This window comes from Ahaetulla prasina, chromosome 13, assembly GCF_028640845.1.
Source record: "Ahaetulla prasina isolate Xishuangbanna chromosome 13, ASM2864084v1, whole genome shotgun sequence".
NCBI lineage: Eukaryota > Metazoa > Chordata > Lepidosauria > Squamata > Colubridae > Ahaetulla > Ahaetulla prasina.
Window position 1 is genome coordinate 26,193,593 of NC_080551.1, and position 19,322 is coordinate 26,212,914.

The 19,322-nt window shown below is 52.3% G+C and overlaps 2 protein-coding genes across 7 annotated transcripts in view; one reads left to right on the top strand and one right to left on the bottom strand.

Moving 5' to 3' along the window:
• The first annotated feature begins 97 nt into the window (after positions 1-97).
• On the top strand, positions 98-4,656 carry FBXL22 (F-box and leucine rich repeat protein 22). Its single transcript, XM_058155793.1, has 2 exons — positions 98-2,497; positions 3,605-4,656. The coding sequence occupies exons 1-2, from the start codon at positions 2,163-2,165 to the stop codon at positions 3,945-3,947; spliced, it is 678 nt and encodes a 225-aa protein (XP_058011776.1). The 5' UTR covers positions 98-2,162; the 3' UTR covers positions 3,948-4,656.
• Positions 4,657-4,913: 257 nt separating this feature from the next.
• HERC1 (HECT and RLD domain containing E3 ubiquitin protein ligase family member 1) overlaps positions 4,914-19,322 on the bottom strand; it is a 54,130-nt gene continuing 39,721 nt past the window's right edge. For all 6 annotated transcript variants that reach the window (XM_058155780.1, XM_058155783.1, XM_058155784.1 and 3 more), the window contains exons 50-78: positions 17,867-18,080; positions 17,567-17,772; positions 17,084-17,211; positions 16,603-16,730; positions 15,793-15,993; positions 15,521-15,651; positions 15,091-15,290; positions 14,317-14,431; positions 13,819-13,965; positions 13,485-13,586; positions 13,165-13,338; positions 12,514-12,807; positions 12,041-12,106; positions 11,837-11,962; positions 11,479-11,617; positions 10,910-11,091; positions 10,575-10,730; positions 10,272-10,394; positions 9,685-9,787; positions 9,381-9,550; positions 9,128-9,266; positions 8,615-8,784; positions 8,109-8,278; positions 7,863-8,028; positions 7,188-7,264; positions 6,597-6,849; positions 6,157-6,309; positions 5,618-5,923; positions 4,914-5,159 (exon numbers count right to left, since the gene is read on the bottom strand). In XM_058155780.1, coding sequence (XP_058011763.1) covers positions 4,974-5,159; positions 5,618-5,923; positions 6,157-6,309; positions 6,597-6,849; positions 7,188-7,264; positions 7,863-8,028; positions 8,109-8,278; positions 8,615-8,784; positions 9,128-9,266; positions 9,381-9,550; positions 9,685-9,787; positions 10,272-10,394; positions 10,575-10,730; positions 10,910-11,091; positions 11,479-11,617; positions 11,837-11,962; positions 12,041-12,106; positions 12,514-12,807; positions 13,165-13,338; positions 13,485-13,586; positions 13,819-13,965; positions 14,317-14,431; positions 15,091-15,290; positions 15,521-15,651; positions 15,793-15,993; positions 16,603-16,730; positions 17,084-17,211; positions 17,567-17,772; positions 17,867-18,080 — 4,725 coding nt within the window. In that variant the 3' untranslated portion in view covers positions 4,914-4,973. The remainder of the gene's footprint in view (positions 5,160-5,617; positions 5,924-6,156; positions 6,310-6,596; positions 6,850-7,187; positions 7,265-7,862; positions 8,029-8,108; positions 8,279-8,614; positions 8,785-9,127; positions 9,267-9,380; positions 9,551-9,684; positions 9,788-10,271; positions 10,395-10,574; positions 10,731-10,909; positions 11,092-11,478; positions 11,618-11,836; positions 11,963-12,040; positions 12,107-12,513; positions 12,808-13,164; positions 13,339-13,484; positions 13,587-13,818; positions 13,966-14,316; positions 14,432-15,090; positions 15,291-15,520; positions 15,652-15,792; positions 15,994-16,602; positions 16,731-17,083; positions 17,212-17,566; positions 17,773-17,866; positions 18,081-19,322) is intronic.

Here is a 19,322-nt window from a genome sequence, read left to right on the forward strand (position 1 = left end):
GAGCCAGAGCTGTAGGAACTCCCTGGAAGTCTTGCTGTCCCCTCCACACACAGGTATAAACAAAATTAGGTGGTCCAGGAGAAAAGGAAGCCCAGATTCACAATGTCCACAAAACGGATTCCGTTTTGTGAATCGGTTGTGACATCACATTCCCATGTTGTGTATCATTGCAATCAATTGGACTTTTTTCCTGAGTTTTTGTTTGGCCGGAATGCAGTCATCTTCCCACCAGGGGGCGCTCTCTTACTGCCAGTTGGGGAAGAAGCTCGGCTTCTCTGCTTGCACCTGGGGCCTCCTCTGCCCCCCTCCATGTGCCCACAGGTGCCAGAGAGAACGGGTAGCCCTGCGCAAGGCGGCTGCTCGAGGAGACAGCTGTAGGGATGCTAGGTTTTCTCCTTCAGGTTAGCCCAGCGCTTAATTCGCACTCGGCTCTCCTGAGCCTCCCTGTTCCCAGCTGCACCACTGAAAGGCCGAAGGTCTTGGCAGTGTAGCTTGCCCTTTCCCCCTCCCGTTCCCTGGCTGCCATGCCACTCTTCCCCCAGCAAGGACAAGGGAGGCTGTTCTTCCTTTGATCCTTGCCTGGCTTTGCCAATGGACAGATGAATCTGCAAGTTGTGGCAACACAATGGATTTCTGTTCCTGCTCCGAGTTGAAGCAGCCCAACCCGAAACAGTATTGGATTTTTGCCCCTCTTTGAAACCTCTCTTCTCGTGGGGCAGGGACTTGTTCTCAGCCATGCCAGCTATGCTGTCCCTGTAGGGGGCCTTGGCAGGAATAGGCAGACAGCCATGGAAATGTGGGCCTCCCCCTCCCTGCCCACCTTGGCTGTTGTCACGCAAAGGGCTCCTGCAGCCTGCTTCCTCCCGGGGCCCTCCTGTCACCTGCTTCTGCTGGAAGTTGGCATTGCCAAAGTGCTCTATTCAAGGCTGGGGGCCCCAGAAGGCCCCGTAGAGGAGCAGGATGAGGCTGGCTTCGTGCTCAGTCTGCGCAGTGTGCATTCTTCCTGGTTCCAGTGTGTGTTTGTTCTCGGGCTCATGTGCAGCCCAGGGGCTTCTTGGTTGGCCATTTAACGTTCATGTATACATTTGATGAGTGGTTGTCTTCAGCGCATTTGTTGGTGATCTTGACCATGGTTGAAACTCTCCTAAAATATATTCCTCTCCATGTTATCTCTGAAGTCTTGTCTTCTCTCGGCTGGGGGTGGGGTGAGCCTTGCCTTGACGGGGGCAGGGAGGCTGGCACTTGCTCTCAAGAGCAACACCAGGGAAATGGGGGCATGGCTGCTTTGTTGGAGGTCAGAACTGAGCCAGCTCTGATTGGAGCTACCTTTGCACAGCTGGCAGGCTTGGCCCTTCGCTCTTTCAGAGCTTCCTTGCTGGGTGTTTGGGCTGCTTTAGGATTAGGGGATAAGGAGACTGAAAGCTGGACTGCCCCCCACTGACACAGGAAAGAAAATGTAGGCCCCCACCTCTTGGGAGTGCCCTCAGCTGTGGGTAGCCCAGCCAGGAATGGGTCAGGCGTGCCCTTTTTCCTGCAACATCGCCAGCCAAGGGACACCCGGCTGCTCCAAATGGGCACCAAAGAGGACTTGCCGGGAGGCCTTTTCTGCAGTCTCAGGGCAGGTCTGGCGACCGAGGGCTCACGGGGGCTTCCTGCTCTGTCCCACACCTTACGCTGCAGCTACTGGGGACAGCTGCCCAGGGTTGGAGCACGCTGACGCCCAGCGTCCTGCTGGGTTGCAGCATCCAACTCCTGTTTCCTGTCCCCAGCACAAGTATGCCAAATTTGGGCCCTTTTCCTGTTCCTGTAGATCAGGTTCTCTGCCCTTGAATCGGGTCCTGGGCAAGGCCCATTGACCTGAGCTGAAGCTGCCAGGTTCTCCATAGAAGTTGCCAATCTGGGTCTAAATTATCAAGTGGCCCTTTTAAGCCCAGATTGGCCGAAACGAGGCCATGCGGCTGCCGCTGAAGTCCCTCCACAGGGAGACGAAAGGGAGACTGATGCCTTGTCCTTTTTTGAAACTTCTCTCCCAGCTGGCAGCCAAAAATAACTTCCATTCCACACCATATTTGTGCAAAGGATCTGGAGCCTTTGGAAGCTGATTAAGCCCGGCACCCTTTTTGCCGTGCCTGCTGCCTTTGCTCCACAGGCACCCGAGGGCAATGCATTTGACGGAGCTGAACTGGGAATGCCTCCTGCACCTCTTCTCCTTCCTGGACAAAAACGGCAGGAAGAATTTGGCCCAGACGTGTCGCAGGCTGCTGTGGGTCTTCCAGGACCCCTCGCTGTGGCCTCTGCTCCATTTCCACTCGCCAGCCGAACTGACCAAGGACAACTTTGTCCTGGGACCGGCCTTGCACCACCTCTCCATCTGTTGGCATTCCAGCCAAGTCAAGGTGTGCAATGTGGAGGATTGGATGAAGAATGAGCTTCAGAGGAACATCTGCAGCCTACACAAACACCTTGTGAATGAGTTTTTACTCCAGGTTTCTAACAGGTAAGAAAAAATATTGCTTGCTAGGCGGTTGTAGCTTACGTTGTGCCCTGTTTGTGGGAACAGCTTTGTGCCGCCCCCACCCTTGCAAGAAATGAGGAGAAAGCAGTTTTGTTTACATGCACACCTTAACTACTTCTGCGCTCCAGGAAGGTCCCTAATGCTCCCCTCCCCAGGGATTGTTAAAAGCGTAAAATTGAGCATTTCAGTTTTCAAAGAAGCTTGTTCTGTGTGTCCTAATTTGTGCCACCAACTGCTGCTCCGTGCTCCAGCATTCCAAGCGTATTTTCAGCAGAGGCTTAGTCCCCTGGCTGGAGACATGTGACTTTTATCCCCTTCTCCTGCTCCCTCACTTTTGGGATGCAACCTTTAACTCTCACTGGTCTGAACAAAAGGACAGCACACACACACACACCCATGGTTAATGTTGAAGCTCTCAATCTTCTTTGTGACACTTCTGCTCATCCTGGGTGGGAATGAAAACTATTTTTTTGTCAAAAGGAGTTTACAAGCATCATAGCGGTTGTAATTTTTCAACATTTCATTTATTTTATTTTAAAAGCTAACCGCTGCCATTAATATAAGCACACTACAAGTATTGGGGACAATAAACACACCATGAATCAAAAAATGAAATTGTAAACTGTAATCCTGTTCACTGAAAACTACCTTAGTGAGTTAACATCAACACAACCGCTTAAGCTTGTTTTATGGTTTAGAGTCTTTAGATGTAACTAAAAATCCTTGATAGCCTGAAGTAGGAGAAATTACTCCAGGAGGAGCGAAACGGGAAACAGATCTGCCAATCTCTCTCTTTCGGCTTAATTTAAAATTTGCTCCAAAGACAATGCAGCCATTATAGTTCTTGCTAACCATGAACAGTTTCCGAGGTGCTGAATTCTTATCCTGTGTTCAGGCTTTACCATCCCTCTCAAGTCAGGCATAGCCACTTTTTGCTTTGCAATATTCAAAACAATTCTTACAAGCCATCGTGTTTGTGCCTATGAATTTATCTGAAGTCCGGGTGAAGAAAGAGGCTGCAGGGCTGGCTTTCGATTCAAATGACCCATTCCACCTCCCCCTTCTAACCCTCCATGCTCCCACTTTCAGGTGCCCCAGCCTGCTGTCTCTGAAGCTTTCTGGATGCGGCCATGTCACAGACCATTCAATTATGCTACTCCTCAAAAGCTGCCCCGGCCTCCAGACTCTCCAGCTGGAAAATTGCGTCCTGATCACTGACCAGACCCTGGAAGCGGTTGCTCTCCATGCAAACTCCCTAAAAACTCTACATGTGGACTTTTGCAGAAACATAACAGCTGCTGGGGTGCAGCGAGTCCAGAAGATGTGCCCGTCCCTGACTCTCAGTGCAGAAAGAAGCGCAAACATGATTCCGGACAAGCGGCCAGGCAGCTGGGCCTTGGAAAGAGGCTTAAAGAGAATGCTGTGGCATTAGCTCGGGGTAGGGAACTGCTCTGCTCTTTCTGTTCGCAGATTGAGATGCTCTGCGCGTTGCAAGACAGATGTAAAACAGGGCTACTGGAAGTTAGTTCTACTCAAACCTGCCATGGAAGTGGCAAAGTGGCTGTTTGCTAAGAAAAAATTTAGGCTATCCTTTTAGTAGCCCACATGATGAACCCCTGTGGTTTGTTCTATTTCTCAAACAAGCAGGGATTATTTTGTGACATGGAACTTCTAGATTAAAGACAATATTTGTACAAACCTTTCTCAGGTACTTCTTTAGTTAAACATGCTAGATTTTTAACACAACTTAAATCCAAGAATTGTATATCTCAACTCATACCAACTTAGTTCTTCCATGTGTGTATAGTTCTCTAAATGATTTATTGTACATAAAACCCTCCCTCCCTGCTTGGGAATGTCAATTTCATTTTGGCAATTGTGAGCAAAACCAAAAGAGAGCAAAATCAGAAATGTAGAAATTAAAAATGAACAAGAAAAATAAAAGTGTCAGGGCACACAAAAAGGAGAACTATTTGTTTCTTGAATCTGCTTTATTTGAATAAGGAACCCTGCACAGGCATTTCAAATTAAAACAAAAATAAATATATGAATATTCATGTAAAACTGTCCTTTCTAATGAACAATTATACACAATGTACAGCTCTTCAGATTCACTGGGAAAGGGAAACAAGGCTCCATTCCCAACAAAGTGCACCAGAAAGGCTCCATGCAAACTTATCAAAAGTGAACAAAAAGAGGGGGAAAAGGGGAAAACTTTACTGATCTCACTTTTTTGCATTTTTCTGCTTACAGTCACAAAAAATAAACACATCTAAATTTTGTTACATTTAGAGTAACTAAAAAGGTGGCCACTGTTTATATTCCTAAAACATCTATCTTTACCGTAAAACCATGTCAGCACTGAAATCCGGTGTGGGCATTCTTTGAGAGAGAGAGAGAGAGAAAGAGAGAGAGAGAGAGAGAGAGAGAGAGAGAGAGAGAGGATTTTTGTCCACAGTTAATAGTCCGTGTCGGAGCCCTCGGCATTGTCCACGTTTCGGGACAGCATATAATTGTCCATATCGATCGACCTGCAATTGTTGATTGCATAGCGCAGCCGCTCTGCCATGACGAGCTGACTGGAGTAGGGTGGGAGACGCAGTTGAAAGAAGCAAGTCTGTGAGGTAGGCAAGCTGTCGTAAGGCTGGCAGGGAGAAGAACGGGAGGGGGGGGCCAGGTTAGGCCAGGCAGGGGGGGCCTCCCCAAACCTGGACCTCACAAAGCGGGTAGGGGAATGTTGGTGGGCCTTTGGCAAAGCTCAGGGTTCCCAGTTTAACAAGCTGGCTTAGCGTTTCTCTTTGAGACCCCACCCCCGCTTTTTGGGGGTGGAGCATTTCTTGTCCCAGGCCCTTGCAATTCTGCTATCGCCCCTTCGTTGAGCTTCACCCTCTCATCCCAAGTCCTGCTTGCTCAGCTTGCGGGGCTCCCCCTCCTCTCCCCAGGTGTGGCCTCAGTTGCAGAGCCCGGCTTAAAAGCCAGAGTCTTGGGGTCTGCTCAGCCGCCCAGGAAGCGGACTAAAGGCCGTTTCAAGGGCAAGGGGTCCCCTGGCATCGTCTCGAATCAGGCAGTAGAGCAATCGAGAGGGGAGAAGCGCCATCTTACCCTATCGACCTTCATGATTTGGAACCGCTGAGAAATATCCGCCGTGTTTGCTGGCAGGCGAGATCTTCCGGACACAAACCTCATGAAAAGGACCCGCTCCTCGTTGGAGAACTCTTCCAGCGTGTGCCAGAACCACTGGACCAGCTGGTGCTGCTCATCCACCTCTCGGTAGCGCACCACCTTCTTCAGCACATCCACCGAGATCTCGGGCATGCCACAGACCATCTGCTCCAGCTGCTTGGCCGTCAGCAGGGACAGCAGAGGCACAGGCACGATCCAGGACATTCCTTCCCGCACGGCGGCCACCTGCAGGGCGAGTGGAAGCTCAGCAGCCGCCAAGAAATTCTTAGACGCAAACAGGCAGGAGGAACAAACCATCTTTGGGGACAAATTGGGAATTAGGATAAATATTTCCATCTTGGGGGTGGAGCCTATAAACCGTGTTCCTTCCATTACGCTGAAAGGGTGATGCAAAACTGGCCCTTCGGGTGGCACCAAGGACTGCCCCAAAGCAAAGCAGAGACACCTCTGAGCTTTACCTGGCGATCCATTTCATGCAGCCGGTACTCGATGGCTCTTTCCACGTACTCCTTCCGATTTGAGAAGGTGAGAGGGATGCTGTTCCCACCGGGGATGATGGGCACCATTTTGCCATCGGCACTCTGGCCGATAAAGGAATCTAGAGGAATCATCTAACAGGAAAGAAATCAAGTGGTTTCTTTTGGTTGCACTTTGCAAAGCGGCTGTTTCGCTTCTTTGTCACTGCACCGCTTGGTGCTGCCTTTCACACTGATGGATCCCTTCAACCCCCTCCCCCCCCCAATCCCTAGGAAAAGCCCCTTCTGGAGACCCCCCCTTCACATGCCCCTCCCCCCAGGGAGTTCAACTGGCAAGAGCTGCAGGCCATTTTTGCTCTGTCATGAAAGCGATGACTGTAGCTGGGCCCAGCAGTGGCCGCTAGCGTGGGGACTCCCCGCACCTCGTGGAAGTTCTCCTCAGTGATGCCGCTGTCTTCAATGTGAAGAATGCTATTCAGGGTCTGCACGTAGAGCAAGTCCACCTCCTCCAGGTCCTCCAGGGCGAGTGGGATGCAGCAGAGCTGCTTCCAGACCAGGGGGGCCAGATGGAGGTCCAGGGGCTTCTTGGTGCGGATGGCCACGCCCATCAGGATGCCCAGGAACTTGAACTGCATCAGGTGCTCGTCCAGGCAGGCCGAGGGGTTCAAGAGAAGCCTGGCAAGATGCAAGGTTGCCATTGGTCCAGATCACTACCCGAGACAAGATCCCCAACCCCCCCAGGGAGAGCGGGAGGGTCACCAAGTTCTGTGGCCAGGCAGAGCTTCCAGTGCGCAGAGCCAAAGAAGAGCCAGGAGAGGGATTGGCTGCCTGAGTCTGGTCCCAATGGCTGGGCCCCAGACAGAAAGGCGGGGAGGGGGAGTGCTGTGGCAAATGGCTCGGGACCAACCTTCCAAAGAAACACAAACTCCAAAATAGGCTCAACTAAATCTCCCTCTCGCCTGGAACTGGTCAGAAGGCCCCCCAGTCTTTCAGAAGGGAACCGGCTAACTTACCGATCCCTGTTGTAGCCAACTTCGGCTGTTGCGTTTGGGGAAGGAATCAGCAAGTCTACAATTCCAGTTTCAAGTTCCTTATGAATTAAAGGGAGAAAAGGTTTTCTGAATTATTAAATGGCTCCGAAAAGCAAGTCCAGCAACAGCAAGAGGACGGTTGTGTCTGCTCCTCTCTGAGAGCAGCAGGCGTGGAGTCTCTCTCTTTCCAGTCGCCCAACAATCAACCTGGCAGATGACTGTAAAAAGCTACTAAAACCTTAGCAAATGTTTTATATCCTTTTTCCCAAGTTGGCATCGCTGACTGCCGGCTGCCCAGATGCTGGACTGCTCTGGGTGAACGTCCCATTAGTGTGGGGGAAGCACACCAGCTGCCCTGGGAGCAGTTTCAGAGCTGGCTCAAGTACTGGCTGCTGCTGGCATTGCTCGATAGACTCTGGTTTAGGCCCAGAACAAAATATCTTTTAACTATTTACGTGCTATATCCTACTCCAGAATTTTAATTGGGGAGAGCAAAGATGTGGCCCGTCCCCTCCATTTTGGCCAGGGGGAGGAGGAGGAGGAGGAGGAGGAGGAGGAGGAGGAGGAATCTAGCAGGGTCTTCATTCCCTTTTCAAGGGCCAGGCGTAAGAGGAGCTGCCTGAAAGGGAAGCGATGCCAGCCAGCATCTTGCCGCACCTGGCACATTTCTGTGATGGTGTCGTCGAAGACGCCCCCGGCATCGTCAGCGCCTTCACCCACCAGCTTCACCTTCCAGGCCCGAGAGGGCAGCCGAAGATCGGAGGCATTCAGCTTGACCACCTGCCTGGCGATCTGAACCAGGATGGGCTTGCACTTCCGGCCCCTTGGGAAGAGAAGGAAGAGAGGTTAGCCGCCCAGAGCGTGCACTGCCACACCCACCCTTCCCTGGGCCTAAATGCTAACCTGGTTGAGATCCTCTTGACTGTGATCTGGGGGCCGTAGTTCTTCCCCTGGACCATAGTCTTCCCAATGGAGCGCACCATGGGCAGCGTGTAGACTCGAGGCGCCAGCAGTGGCCTCAGCTGCCCTTGGACGATCCCCCAAGTGCCGGCGTTGTAGTGGGATGTGCTGCTCTGTAACAAGAGGGAGACCAAGAGTTTTCCCTGAGATGGAGGGCAAAAGGGGAGGGGGCTCTGAAAGGGGACCACCACTGCAAGGCTGGGCTCAAACGCCAGTCTCCCCCACCCTTGCTGGGGGCAGAAAAGGAGTGGGGCACTCTGCCACTTCGGAAAGCAACCCTTTTTCTTCCTTCAAGGGTCAAGCAGTCCGTGGCCTAGCCAGACTGACCTTCTCCACTTCCCACCCAGGCCCTCCCAAAGCCCCCTTTCCCCAACAGGGTCTGGCCCTTCCAGATGGCTGAGGAGGAGAGAAGCAGAGACTTCATTTTGCAGCAGAGGTAGGGGCCTCACCTGGTTGTTGGGACTGAGGTTCAGCAACCTCCACGAGGAGTACATGAGGTCGGAGAAGTGGTAGAGCAGCCGTAGCCTGGCCCGGACGGTATGGATGCTCACTTCCTTCAGGGCCCCGTACTGAGGCGGAATGGCGTCCGGCAAGCCCAGCTGCAACGGCACCGACACCCCTGCAGAGAGAAAGAGGCCATCAGCCCCCGGCCCCACCCACGGGCAGCCCCTGGTCCTCTCGCAATGGCTGTCAAAAGGGCCATTGCAGAAGGAGAGGCATGATCCTCTGGCCACAGCCCCCCTCCCCACCAGAAAAGTCTCTGCTCTTGCGGGAGGGGAAAGCTGCTGAAAAGCAGATGAGAATTTATGTATGAGTCATTGGTTGCTGTTGCGGGCCACCTTCCCTCTCGAGGGGCAATGGTAGTGAAGCTGGCCCAACATGTGTCTGGCAGAGACGGCTGCCTCCCAGTGGATTGACTGGCTAAACAGTGCAGCCCCCCTCCCCCCCCCCGGCCCTTGTACCTGGTGCTCGAGGGGGGGCGGGTGGGGCGGTCCAGGCAGCGCTATGACATCGCCCAGCAGAGATCTGCCGGATGTTCTTCCCTTGCAGACAGGGGATCAGAGTGGGTTCCCGGATGTGGTTGGTATGGCCCAAGCCAAGCTAGATTCAGAAAAGGAAGCGCTCAGCCAGAGTGGCCTCTCCCGGGCACCTGGCCTGGCTCTGACACGAGACGTTTCTGTGTCCCCCTTTGCGTGTCCCATATCCTGTGCACACCTGGCCTTCTGAATTGCTGCCCCAGGCGTAGACATCTCCGGCCGAGGAGAGCGCCAGCGTGTGCTCTGCTCCCACAGCAATGTCCTCCACGAAAACCCCCGACAGGGCCGGGACTTGCTGGGGCCGATTGTGGTTTCGGGCTCGTCCTTCCGGCAGGCCGATCAGCCGGTCTGGAATGAAGGAGAGCCTTGATGGTGCCGCAGGAAGCCCTGGTGGGCACTGAGGGCCAGCTCTGGCCTGCTTCTCGCGAGATCTCCTCCAGTACCCAAAGGCTGAGCGCTGCGGGCACTTCGGCTGGACTCACCTTGCCCAAAAGTGTAGATGTGCCCATCCTTCGTCAAAGCCACTGAAAACTGAGTGCCACAGGCAACTTTTTTGATTCCTATTCCACAAAGAATGTCTACTTTCTGTGTGTGTGTGTGCGTGAGAGAGAGAGAGAGAGAGAGAGAGAGAGAGAGAGAAAGGGAAACATTTTTTAAAAAAAGATAGAAGAACAGGTAGCATCAGAGATATCGCATTCAAAGCCCTTAAAATAGAATTTGTTCGTTTGTTTTTCATTTTTATTTTTATTCAGGAGGCCACACTGTGCTGGGGACGCAGAGCGATTTGTACATGGATAGCAGAAAACATTGGCAGAGACTCCGTGTTATTTCCCTGAGGAACAATTCAGGGATGCTGCAATATAACATCCCCTCCCGCCCCGCCCCGCCCCCCAAATTAACCCTCATTTCAGCTCTCATGAAAGCTAGCAGGGAGGGAGACTGAGGAGACCTAGGATTTCATCCCGAGAAGAGACTCTCTCAGGGGAAGCCCATTTCTGAGCAAACCTGCGAGGTGGCCGAGAGGGCCGGCAGGTGCTGCTGCTGCTGCTGCTGTTGCTGTGGGACTCACCTGCGGTGAGGACTTTGCAGTTGAATTTCCCAGGCCCAGCTTCCCGTAGTCTCCGTCCCCAAAAGCCCAAACCATGGAACCGTCGGTAGATACGACGATGGTGTGATTGAGTCCACAGGCCACCTAACGTGAAGAGAGAGTTAAGCTTCTGCTTAAGCGTCTCAAGTCCCAGAGCCACAAGTCCACAGGAGGACTCGTTCGGCAGCTGGGGGGCTAAAATTCTTGAGGCGGACATGGAAGAAAGGCAACTCCGGCTTTTCCTATTACATTTCTAAAGAAGAGATTTTAGTCTGAAAGTCAAACCTCTCCAATCTGGTACCCCTCGAGCGCCGTCACCCTCTCGGGAAGCTTCTTGTTGGAGGTGTTGCCTAATCCCAGCCGTCCGTAGTCGCCGTTCCCAAATGTAAAGAGTTTACCATCTGCAGTCACTACAGCCGAATGCTTAAAGCCACAGGACATCTGGAAAAAACAGCATCCACTGATCACGTGGGGCTCCTGGGAGACTTTTGGAGTTCTTTCAAGCCAGCTACAATTTTGGGCTTTTAACCCCCTGGCCCAAATTCAGAGCCAAGATCCCCCAATTCTTGCAAAAACTGTTGAGTTGATGAGGGATCCAGTCTTGGACCCCTTTGCTCTACCTGGACCACTTCTTCTCCTTGCAAAGCTTCTATCTGCCTTGGCCGGCGTTGCCGGTCGCTGTTTCCATGTCCCAATTTGCCATAATCTCCGTCTCCCCAGCTGAAAACTTCCCCACTCTCCGTCAAAGCCATGGAATGTCCATCAGAACCGCAAGATGTCACCAGCTGGGTGACAACAAAACCTTCACGCAAGTGGAAGAAGCAAGACGATGTTAATAATTCCTTCCGTCCACTGTTCCCCCCTCCCCCCAAGGCCCAGATTCTTCCCCTGGAAATCCTGTGTGGTGCCCCTTCTGGGTTCCTCTCCAGCTGGACCAGGCCACCCTCTGCACACCTTAACCAGGCCCTGCTCTCCCGTAGACGGCCTGCCACAGGGACACGGAGAACTTTCTGGACTGTTCCCGATGGTGGCATGTTGGACTCTATCTTGGGGCTGCCCCTCTCTGGGCCCTGGAAATAATCCGAAGCCCAGTTTTGGGGATGGAGCCCTTCACGAATAAATATGACGAGGTCACTTGGTCGAATATGCGATGCTGGCCAAATCTTCAGGGCTGAAATACACAACGTACCCTGCAAAGCTGAAATGACAGTGAGCACGTGAAGATCATCGGAATTTCCTTGTCCCAGCCGACCGTAGCTCCCTTCTCCACACGCCAAAACTGTTCCATTCGCTTGAATCACAAATGTGCAGTTTTGGCCGCAAATGACCTGGGTAATTAAAAGGAAAAAAATCTTTTCTTAAGGCAGCAAAAATCTGCATCTGAATGAACGCAAAGCCAGGCGAGCTAAGAGAGAGCTCCCTCCCCTTAAGAGCCTCAGATCTGTGGGACTCTGCCTTGTTTGACCCTGCTCTGCTCTGCTCTCTCAGGGTGAGAACCTCAGGGTGAGACTATGGGGGGGGGGTGTCTGAAGACTCCTGACGGTTACCTGTTGTGCTTGTGAGAAGGAGGGGGCCAAGATGGGCACCAGGACGTTCCTTCCAGCCTCTGCCAGCTGCCCATGCCTTCCTGCTCCCCAGAGGCAGACGTCACATTTCCCCCCAAGGTGCCAGTCCTAAGGGACAATAGAGGTTTTTAGAAGTGGGGGAGGGCTCTTTTGGGCTCTTTCCAACCCACCACCTGCGGCACTAACCTCTGGGCGTGATGTTGCCCAGGACATGATCTGCTCATCCATGCCATTGATCCATTTTCCGTTGTCCTGCAAAATACACAGTTCTTGCCTTACAGTCAAGACGGGAGCAGGGCCACCTCCTCGTCTCTCATGTATCTCAATCCATTCTATGCTTGCTTACTTGAAAGGATGCCCTGACTTTGTCCGGAGCAACTTATGCAATTATGACACCCCAACCTGTAGTTTCCCACAAGGCAAGAAGCTGCACCTGAAGAATCTGGAGCCTCCACCCCACCCCCTCCCCTTTTCCTAGAGTGCAGGAGGCGACACTCAAAGGTTCCGCCTCCTCTGCTACATCCCCGCATCCCAAATCGAAAACAAGCTGCAGAACCAACGTCTCCAGGCGGCGGCTCCGCTGAGCAAGGCGCACACTGAGCCCTTTCAAAAGCATCCAGACAGATCAGGCTGCATTGCCACATGCAATGCACTGTTACCATAAGGAGGGCCAGTTCTTCTTCCGGCACCGGTTCCAGGTCTGGGACGGTGAAGGACTCTGGGAAGGCGTCTCCCTTGGCCAGCGCTTCTGCAGCCTTGACTGTTGTGGAGAAGCACTCCAGCCAGGCCCACTCGGTGGGATTCCAGGCCGAGGGGTCTGGGAGGCAGGCTTGGTGATGCGGAGGGACGGGTGGGCTGCACAAGAGCCGATCCAGATGCAGCCCCACGGCCAGGGAAGCCAAGCACTGCATGTAGGGGCTGTGAACAAGCTGGTCTCCGCAAACCACGTAGGGCTAAGAGGGAGAGAAAGAGGAAGGGTTACCCCCCAATGTTATCCCTTTATTAACCATAAGAGGTCAGGATGTTCAAGGGAAGTAGCTTCCATCAGCAAAACAGGATTACTCTGGGACAGAGTAACAAATTCAGTCTCAAATGCTTTTTCAAAAGGAAATTGTGACAGCAAAGAGCTGTGTAAAATGCTGCCAAAAATGAATATCTAAGCAACATAATCTAGCACAACCCTCTAACCTAACCGGGGAACTCTGGAGGCGTCAACGGAACCCCAGAGCTAGGCTGAGACCAAGTTCAATCTTTCTCAGATGGCCTTTGCGCAGGTCACGCACAAGCTCCCCCAGTTCCAGTCTTCCTACCTTCTCGTAGGTGTACTGTTCCTGCAGCATGATGGGCAGCCGTTCCAAGAAAGCCCTCATACATGGGGCCATGTTTAAGCCAAAAATGCCCTGTTGCTTCAAAGCGCTCCTACATGTTGCTAAGACGTGGTTGGAAGAGACCCATTCTGAAGTGCAATTCACCACCAGGACATCCTATCAAGAGAGGAGGAGGCTATCAGGCAATCCATCGTGTGGCATAAAGGCAGGTGAACCCAGAGCCAGAGCGAGATCCCGTCGGCTAAACTGGGGCCCCACTGAGAGGGAGGGCAGGGAGGGAGAACTTTGCTCAGAGACGATACCTTTGATCTACTAGAACAAGCAGCAACTCCAACCTCAGGGATCCAAACCACCGTCTGAATAGCTCCAGAACCAATCACCACACTCTGCAGGAGAGACCCGTCCTAAACAGGAAGCAGCAGGAAATATTTGTGTTTGTATGGAAGAAAAGATATCACAACAATAACAACGTATTTTATTTGGGGTCTGCCCAATTCCAGAACCAGGTTTCTACACACCAATCAGTCAATGAATTAGCTAACATTATTAGCTAAACTTGAGCTTACAAAAGTGTGTTTTTTTTAACTCCTGAAGGGGAACTGAAAACTGGCTTTGGCTTTTGGGGACCCTGCTCACCCGTAGAGACCAGATGTTGATAAGTCCCCCGAGTCCCCCAGAGACCAAGGTGAGTCCATCAGAACTGAAAGTCAAAGTCCGCACAGGTGTGATGTGTCCTTTTAGCTGATAAACACACTTGGTTTCTGCTACTTTTCGGTATGCATCCTGGAAAGGAAGGGCGAGAAGAATCCCAGGCTTTTCATGCTGAAGAACTGAAATGCAAAAGCCTATTTATATAGCCCACATCCTTTAAAACATGGTCATTTGTCCGGCTAATGTGCTTCAGCCAGCTTTCTTCACACGGGTGACCTCTGCAAGGGATCAGATTCCCTCGTCCCTCCCAAGCACGGATGCTACGAGTGACGTCTTAACGCAGCGGAGGAAGAAAGCTACGTGAGACCCGAGTGCAGAAGCTGCCTTGAATGCCTCGGCTTATCTCTGCCTCCCCAGACCGGAGGCTGCCTTCTGCCCTGCACCGGTTCCCCCTAAGAGAGAGCACTGACTTGTGGTTCTCACCTTCCCGCCGATGTCTTCGTCCCACCACTCTTCGGAACAGCTCAGGCTCGACTGCAGGAAGACCAGCTCGTCTTGGGGAACTGTCCAAACACAAACCAAGCCATTCTGGCACCCGCTAAACAAAAGCGAAGAGGAGAAGCTGCATTGAAGAACAGCCATTCCGCACCTGGCCGAGCGGTGCTTCTAGGTGCTTGTGGGTCACACGGAATCCCCTGAGGGCTGCAAACGCCGAGCGAGCGAGCGAGCGAGCGAGCTGTGCCTTTTGGGCTTGGGAACTCTAAGCCCCTCTCAGCATTTCTCCCTCCCCCCCCCCCCACACACAGATGGCAGCGATGGAAATACCGGAGATTGGGGGGGGGGGAGTGGAAAGGCAAAAAACTGTAGACCCAGGAACCTTGGAGTCCAGAAAGGGGAGACTGATATTTTTTATAGATAGCAAAAAATATAAAAACACAAAATCTGACAGTTGCCATTACATGACCATTAGCAATGCAAACTGATTGCCAAGTGCCCAAATTGAGATCATGTGATGGCAGGGGTAGTGGTAACTTTGAGGATGGGACATAAGTCACTTTTTTCAAGACCATCCTATCTTTGAGCCGTCTTTAAGTGAACGGCCGTAAGTTGAGGACTACCCCTACAGAATGAATCCTCTTTTGAGTACAGCCAAATGCCATTTGAAAATTTTAGAAACCCCTCATCCCCCACCCACCCCTCCAATTTTCTGTTCGTACCACGCAGATGCCAAGAGAGGCATCAAATCTTCCAACTCACGTGGCTAGCAGCAACTGCAGCTTGGGGCCTTTCCCCAGGAGGCTGCACCAGACCAGGGCATTCACCACGGCCTGGTGGGAAAGGCTGCACAAGTGCCGCCAGCAGCTCCCCGAGGAGCCCCAGAGCTTGACCGACTCTTCCTTCGCACAGGTCATGAGAATCTTCCCGGTGGGGTCCCACTTCATGCTGACAAGGGTGTCCTGGAGAAGGAAAGGAGCACAAAGGACCCCCATTCGGCCATCTTGAGAGCAAAGAGAATCTCCTTAAGTTCCCTTTAAGCACAAGACACAAACCTCCCTCCTGAGCTGGGATACTGATACACACACACACACACACACACACACGTACAAGAACCTGCCCTCTTCATTGCTTTTGCCCTTTCTGGAGCTCAGGCCCTTCAGGAGGCCAAAGCAAGCGGGCTCTGCTTTACCTTGTGTGCGTCCACCAAAACAATCCCTCCGCTCTCCCGGGCTTCTCTCGTGCCTATCAACAGCTTCCCATCCACGTAGCCGACAGCAAAAGGGCTCTCCTCACTGAACCAGGCAAGACAAGTCACCGACACTGGAGACCAGCAGAAAAAGATGGCTGAGTCACCCAAATCTTTTACAGCGCAGAAACGAAATACACGAAAACACTGGGAAAACTACATCAGCTCTCTCCCCTTCTCTTGGGTCAAAATGCCCAAAGACTTGCAGTCCCTACCGTCCTTCCTGTAGCAATGTTCCAGTTCAATCCTGTGCATGGTGGAAACGTCCAGGACCTCAATGAGTCCCAGAGAGCCGTCCATCCGCCCCACCAGCAGGAACTCCGGTGCATCTCCAGTCCAGGCTGCGGAGGGACTTTCTTCAGGCCAGGCGAGGGCAGACACCCAGTGAGGCTGGATGTCCAGGAGCCCCTTTCCTCCTAGGAACAACACAGATGGGCGCTTCAGGGACCACCACTCTCCTCACCATGAAGGGCAAGTCATTTCTGTGGTGTGTTTGTCAGCCAGATTTTGCGGGCACCCTGGGCAGCTTGAGTTTAGGGTGCTGTCAGGGAAACCCATTGCAACCAGACAGGTCAGCCCATTGATAACAACCAGCAGAAGAGAAGGAGCCAAAGAACCAGTGCTTGACAAAATGGATCCCTCCACGAAAAAGAAAGGGCTGCATGGCAGGTGATGGGAGGGAAGAGGGGCTGGAGTTTCTAACTTCTATCTCCCTCCCTCCCCCCCACCCCACCCCCATTTCCCTGCCAGCAGCTCCTGAAGTATCGTCTAGAAGCTTTGAAGAGGCCAAGTGGGCCTCCAGCAGAACCTCCCCCATACTGGCTTTCCAATAAACAAGGGTTTCATTCAGGTTTCCCTCATTCTGGCTAAAAAATAAACTGAAAGAGCATTGGGGGAACTGAATACCTGATTATTATTGGCCAGGGAAAAGGCTATTTTAAAAAATAAAACGCCTGTCACAACTTAATTCTGCTTAGTTTCGTCTCGCTAAAAATGGCTGATGGTCAGCCCGAAGTGGTTCGTACCGTTGACCTGCCATATGTTCACCATCTTCTCCAGGGCTCCCGCCAGGTACTTGCCACTTATACTCCAGCAGGCGAGAGAGAAACCAGGGTCACCGGGAGACCCCAAATTTTCTTCTGCATCTCCTTCGCTGCAAGACAATACAGAAAGAGTTCTCCACTAAACTCTATAGCCCAAGCAACTACCACCATCCCACCATCCCTCAAGCAGTTCTAATCCTGTGGAGGGCAAAACGTTCAAGTTCCCTTTGCTTCACTGATAACCTGAGAGGAACCCAAAACTCATCCCCAGAACAGTTTCAGCCGCACCTGCACCAAAAGGGCCCCCTTTGTAAAAGCCGACTTGCCCGCTGGCTCTGTGGCTCCAGCCGGGGGATCTGAGGGAGCTGTTGCTCTGATCCAGCAGAGTCCTTTTGGCCCTTCGTTCTCCCATAAAGCCCTCCCTTTCAATCAACCTAACAGAAATGGCCGCCAAGCCACCTACAGTTTGCTGAAGACACAGGTCTGTTGCAAGGAGTACTGCTTCTTGGTGACGTTCCACACGCGGATGGTTCCGTCGCTGCCACTGGTGGCCAGCAGACCCTTCTTGTTGCACCAAATGCAAGTCATGACCTGTTTCAAGAAAAGACGGGGAGGCGTTCCAGCCGGGGTCCAAAATCGAACAATTGTCTGCTTCATTTTCAAATGTTCCTATTCAGCTGCTGCTGGAGCTCAGATTAAAATCCGGCCAGGACACCCAATTTAAAAATCAGATGAAGGAAACCTGAGCAGATTATTTCAATCCTCCCCCAATTCCTGTTGGGCTCCGCCATATTCAGGTTTGTGCACTGGAACCGAATGCAGGGCTGGGAATTATGGGGGTAGATAAGCCCCCCTCCCCCCAGCAGCAGAAGGCTGCCTGGGTCTTAGCTGAGATGGGCCTCTGGAAATACCGTGTGTGGAGGTGTGTGTGTGTGGAGGGTGTTACCCTGTTCTGATGAGCCTCCAGCTTGATGGAGGAGCACTTGCGCAGGTCCCCTCCCACGTCTGCCAGGGTCTGAGGGCTGCCTTGGTTGTCGCGGTCGTGAGCGGCGAGAGTCCGCACCAGCTGCTGAGCGGCCCACTGCCTGTGCTGCGAGGACAGCCGGGAGGAGAGGCAGCAGGCGGCCAGGGCATTGGCCAGCTCCAGGGGCCCTAAGGCAGAAGGATCGGAGCAAGGCTGGTCACTCAAAGGGCCCACACCCTTGCTTGGACAACAGCATCCCCCTCCCCCCCCCCAGACAACTACCTTTCTTTTCCATTTCTGCTTTATCGTAGCTGGGTCTCAGTTTGGCCCCCTTGTCGGCCAGCAAGGCCACCAGGGCCTGGGTCACTACGAAATTGGGGGAGGTGATCAGTTTGTTCTCTTCAGCTATTCCTCGCAGAAAATTCGGCAAGAACTTTCGTTGCACGGGATCATCCACTGTCGTTAAATTGACCCCGGTAGCTGCTGAAATCAAGTTCTAAAACAAGGAATTAAAGCAACAATCAATACGGACTTTTTCAAACACAGAGGCTAATTCTCACTATATTGAGTTTTTCAACAAGATATAGGAACCTTCAAAACGTTTCCCATTAAAGCAGATGCAGCATTACCTTCAAAGCAAAGTACAGCTTCCAGGTCTATTCTTATTATGAACAATAGGAATTTATAAAACAGGAAAAAGTAATATACAAGGAAATAGAGTTGCTTTCAAAGAGACTCAATTTTTTTCAGGTAGCTCATAGCTGTCATAATTCCCATCATCAGATATAATAGATCTCAGAGATGAAAGATGTAATGGAATCTGATGATTCAAATAAGTTTACCCAGATTAAAATAATCCTAAACAAAGCAAACTATATTCCGGTAGGTAATATGTTGTGCCTCGCTCGCCCCCCTCTCCGCAGCTGGGCCCCTCTCCTCTCCTGCCAGACACTGATAGTACAGAAGAATGTCCTGGCATGGCTCCAGCCCCCAGTCCTGGCACCATGCCCGGACAGTCCGAGCAAGTCGAATGGCCTGACAGGCCTCCAGCCCCCAGTCCTGGCACCATGCCCGGACAAACGGAGCAGCTGGGCCCCTCCCCCACAGCATGTGAGCCTGAGGAATATGAAGCCAGTCATGAACTGGAATTACCAACAGCTGGGCTGGAATTACCAACAGCTGGAGGCTGGAGAGATCCACGCTTCCGGAGAATGGAGAGGCGACGTCAGCAAAAGGGAGGGAGGGCCAGGCCTGGATAAGTGCTGAGTCATGGAGCCACACCCCATGGCCTATATAAAGGATCTGCTTTCTGGCATTCTCTGAGTCAGGCAAAGTCTAATCTGGATTGCTGAAGTCACACCTTGGATTCCTGCCTGCCCTGAGGACTCTGATAGGACTTTGGCAGAGCTGCAGAGGCACGTTTGATACGGACTTCCCCGACCCGGCCGTCAGAGGAGGAGTGGGACACGACATAATAGTTTGAAACTATTTGTTTTTCAGGTTCTGTTTAAGTAGATTGTCTGAATATATCGGGCTGAGAAAGGCTGCTTCGGCCACTAGTTGCTTCCTCCGTTTTCCTTTCAGAAAGAACTTCATATTACCTCAACTACCGACTGTCTCCTAAGCGCTGCCTGCACCAAAGGGCTTTTGCCCGATGCTCTTGCTACCCGCTTCCCCCCTGCTCTGGCCCAGCCAGAAGATTCCCGGGATCTTTAGCCCCAAAAGCCGAGTTCCTCCC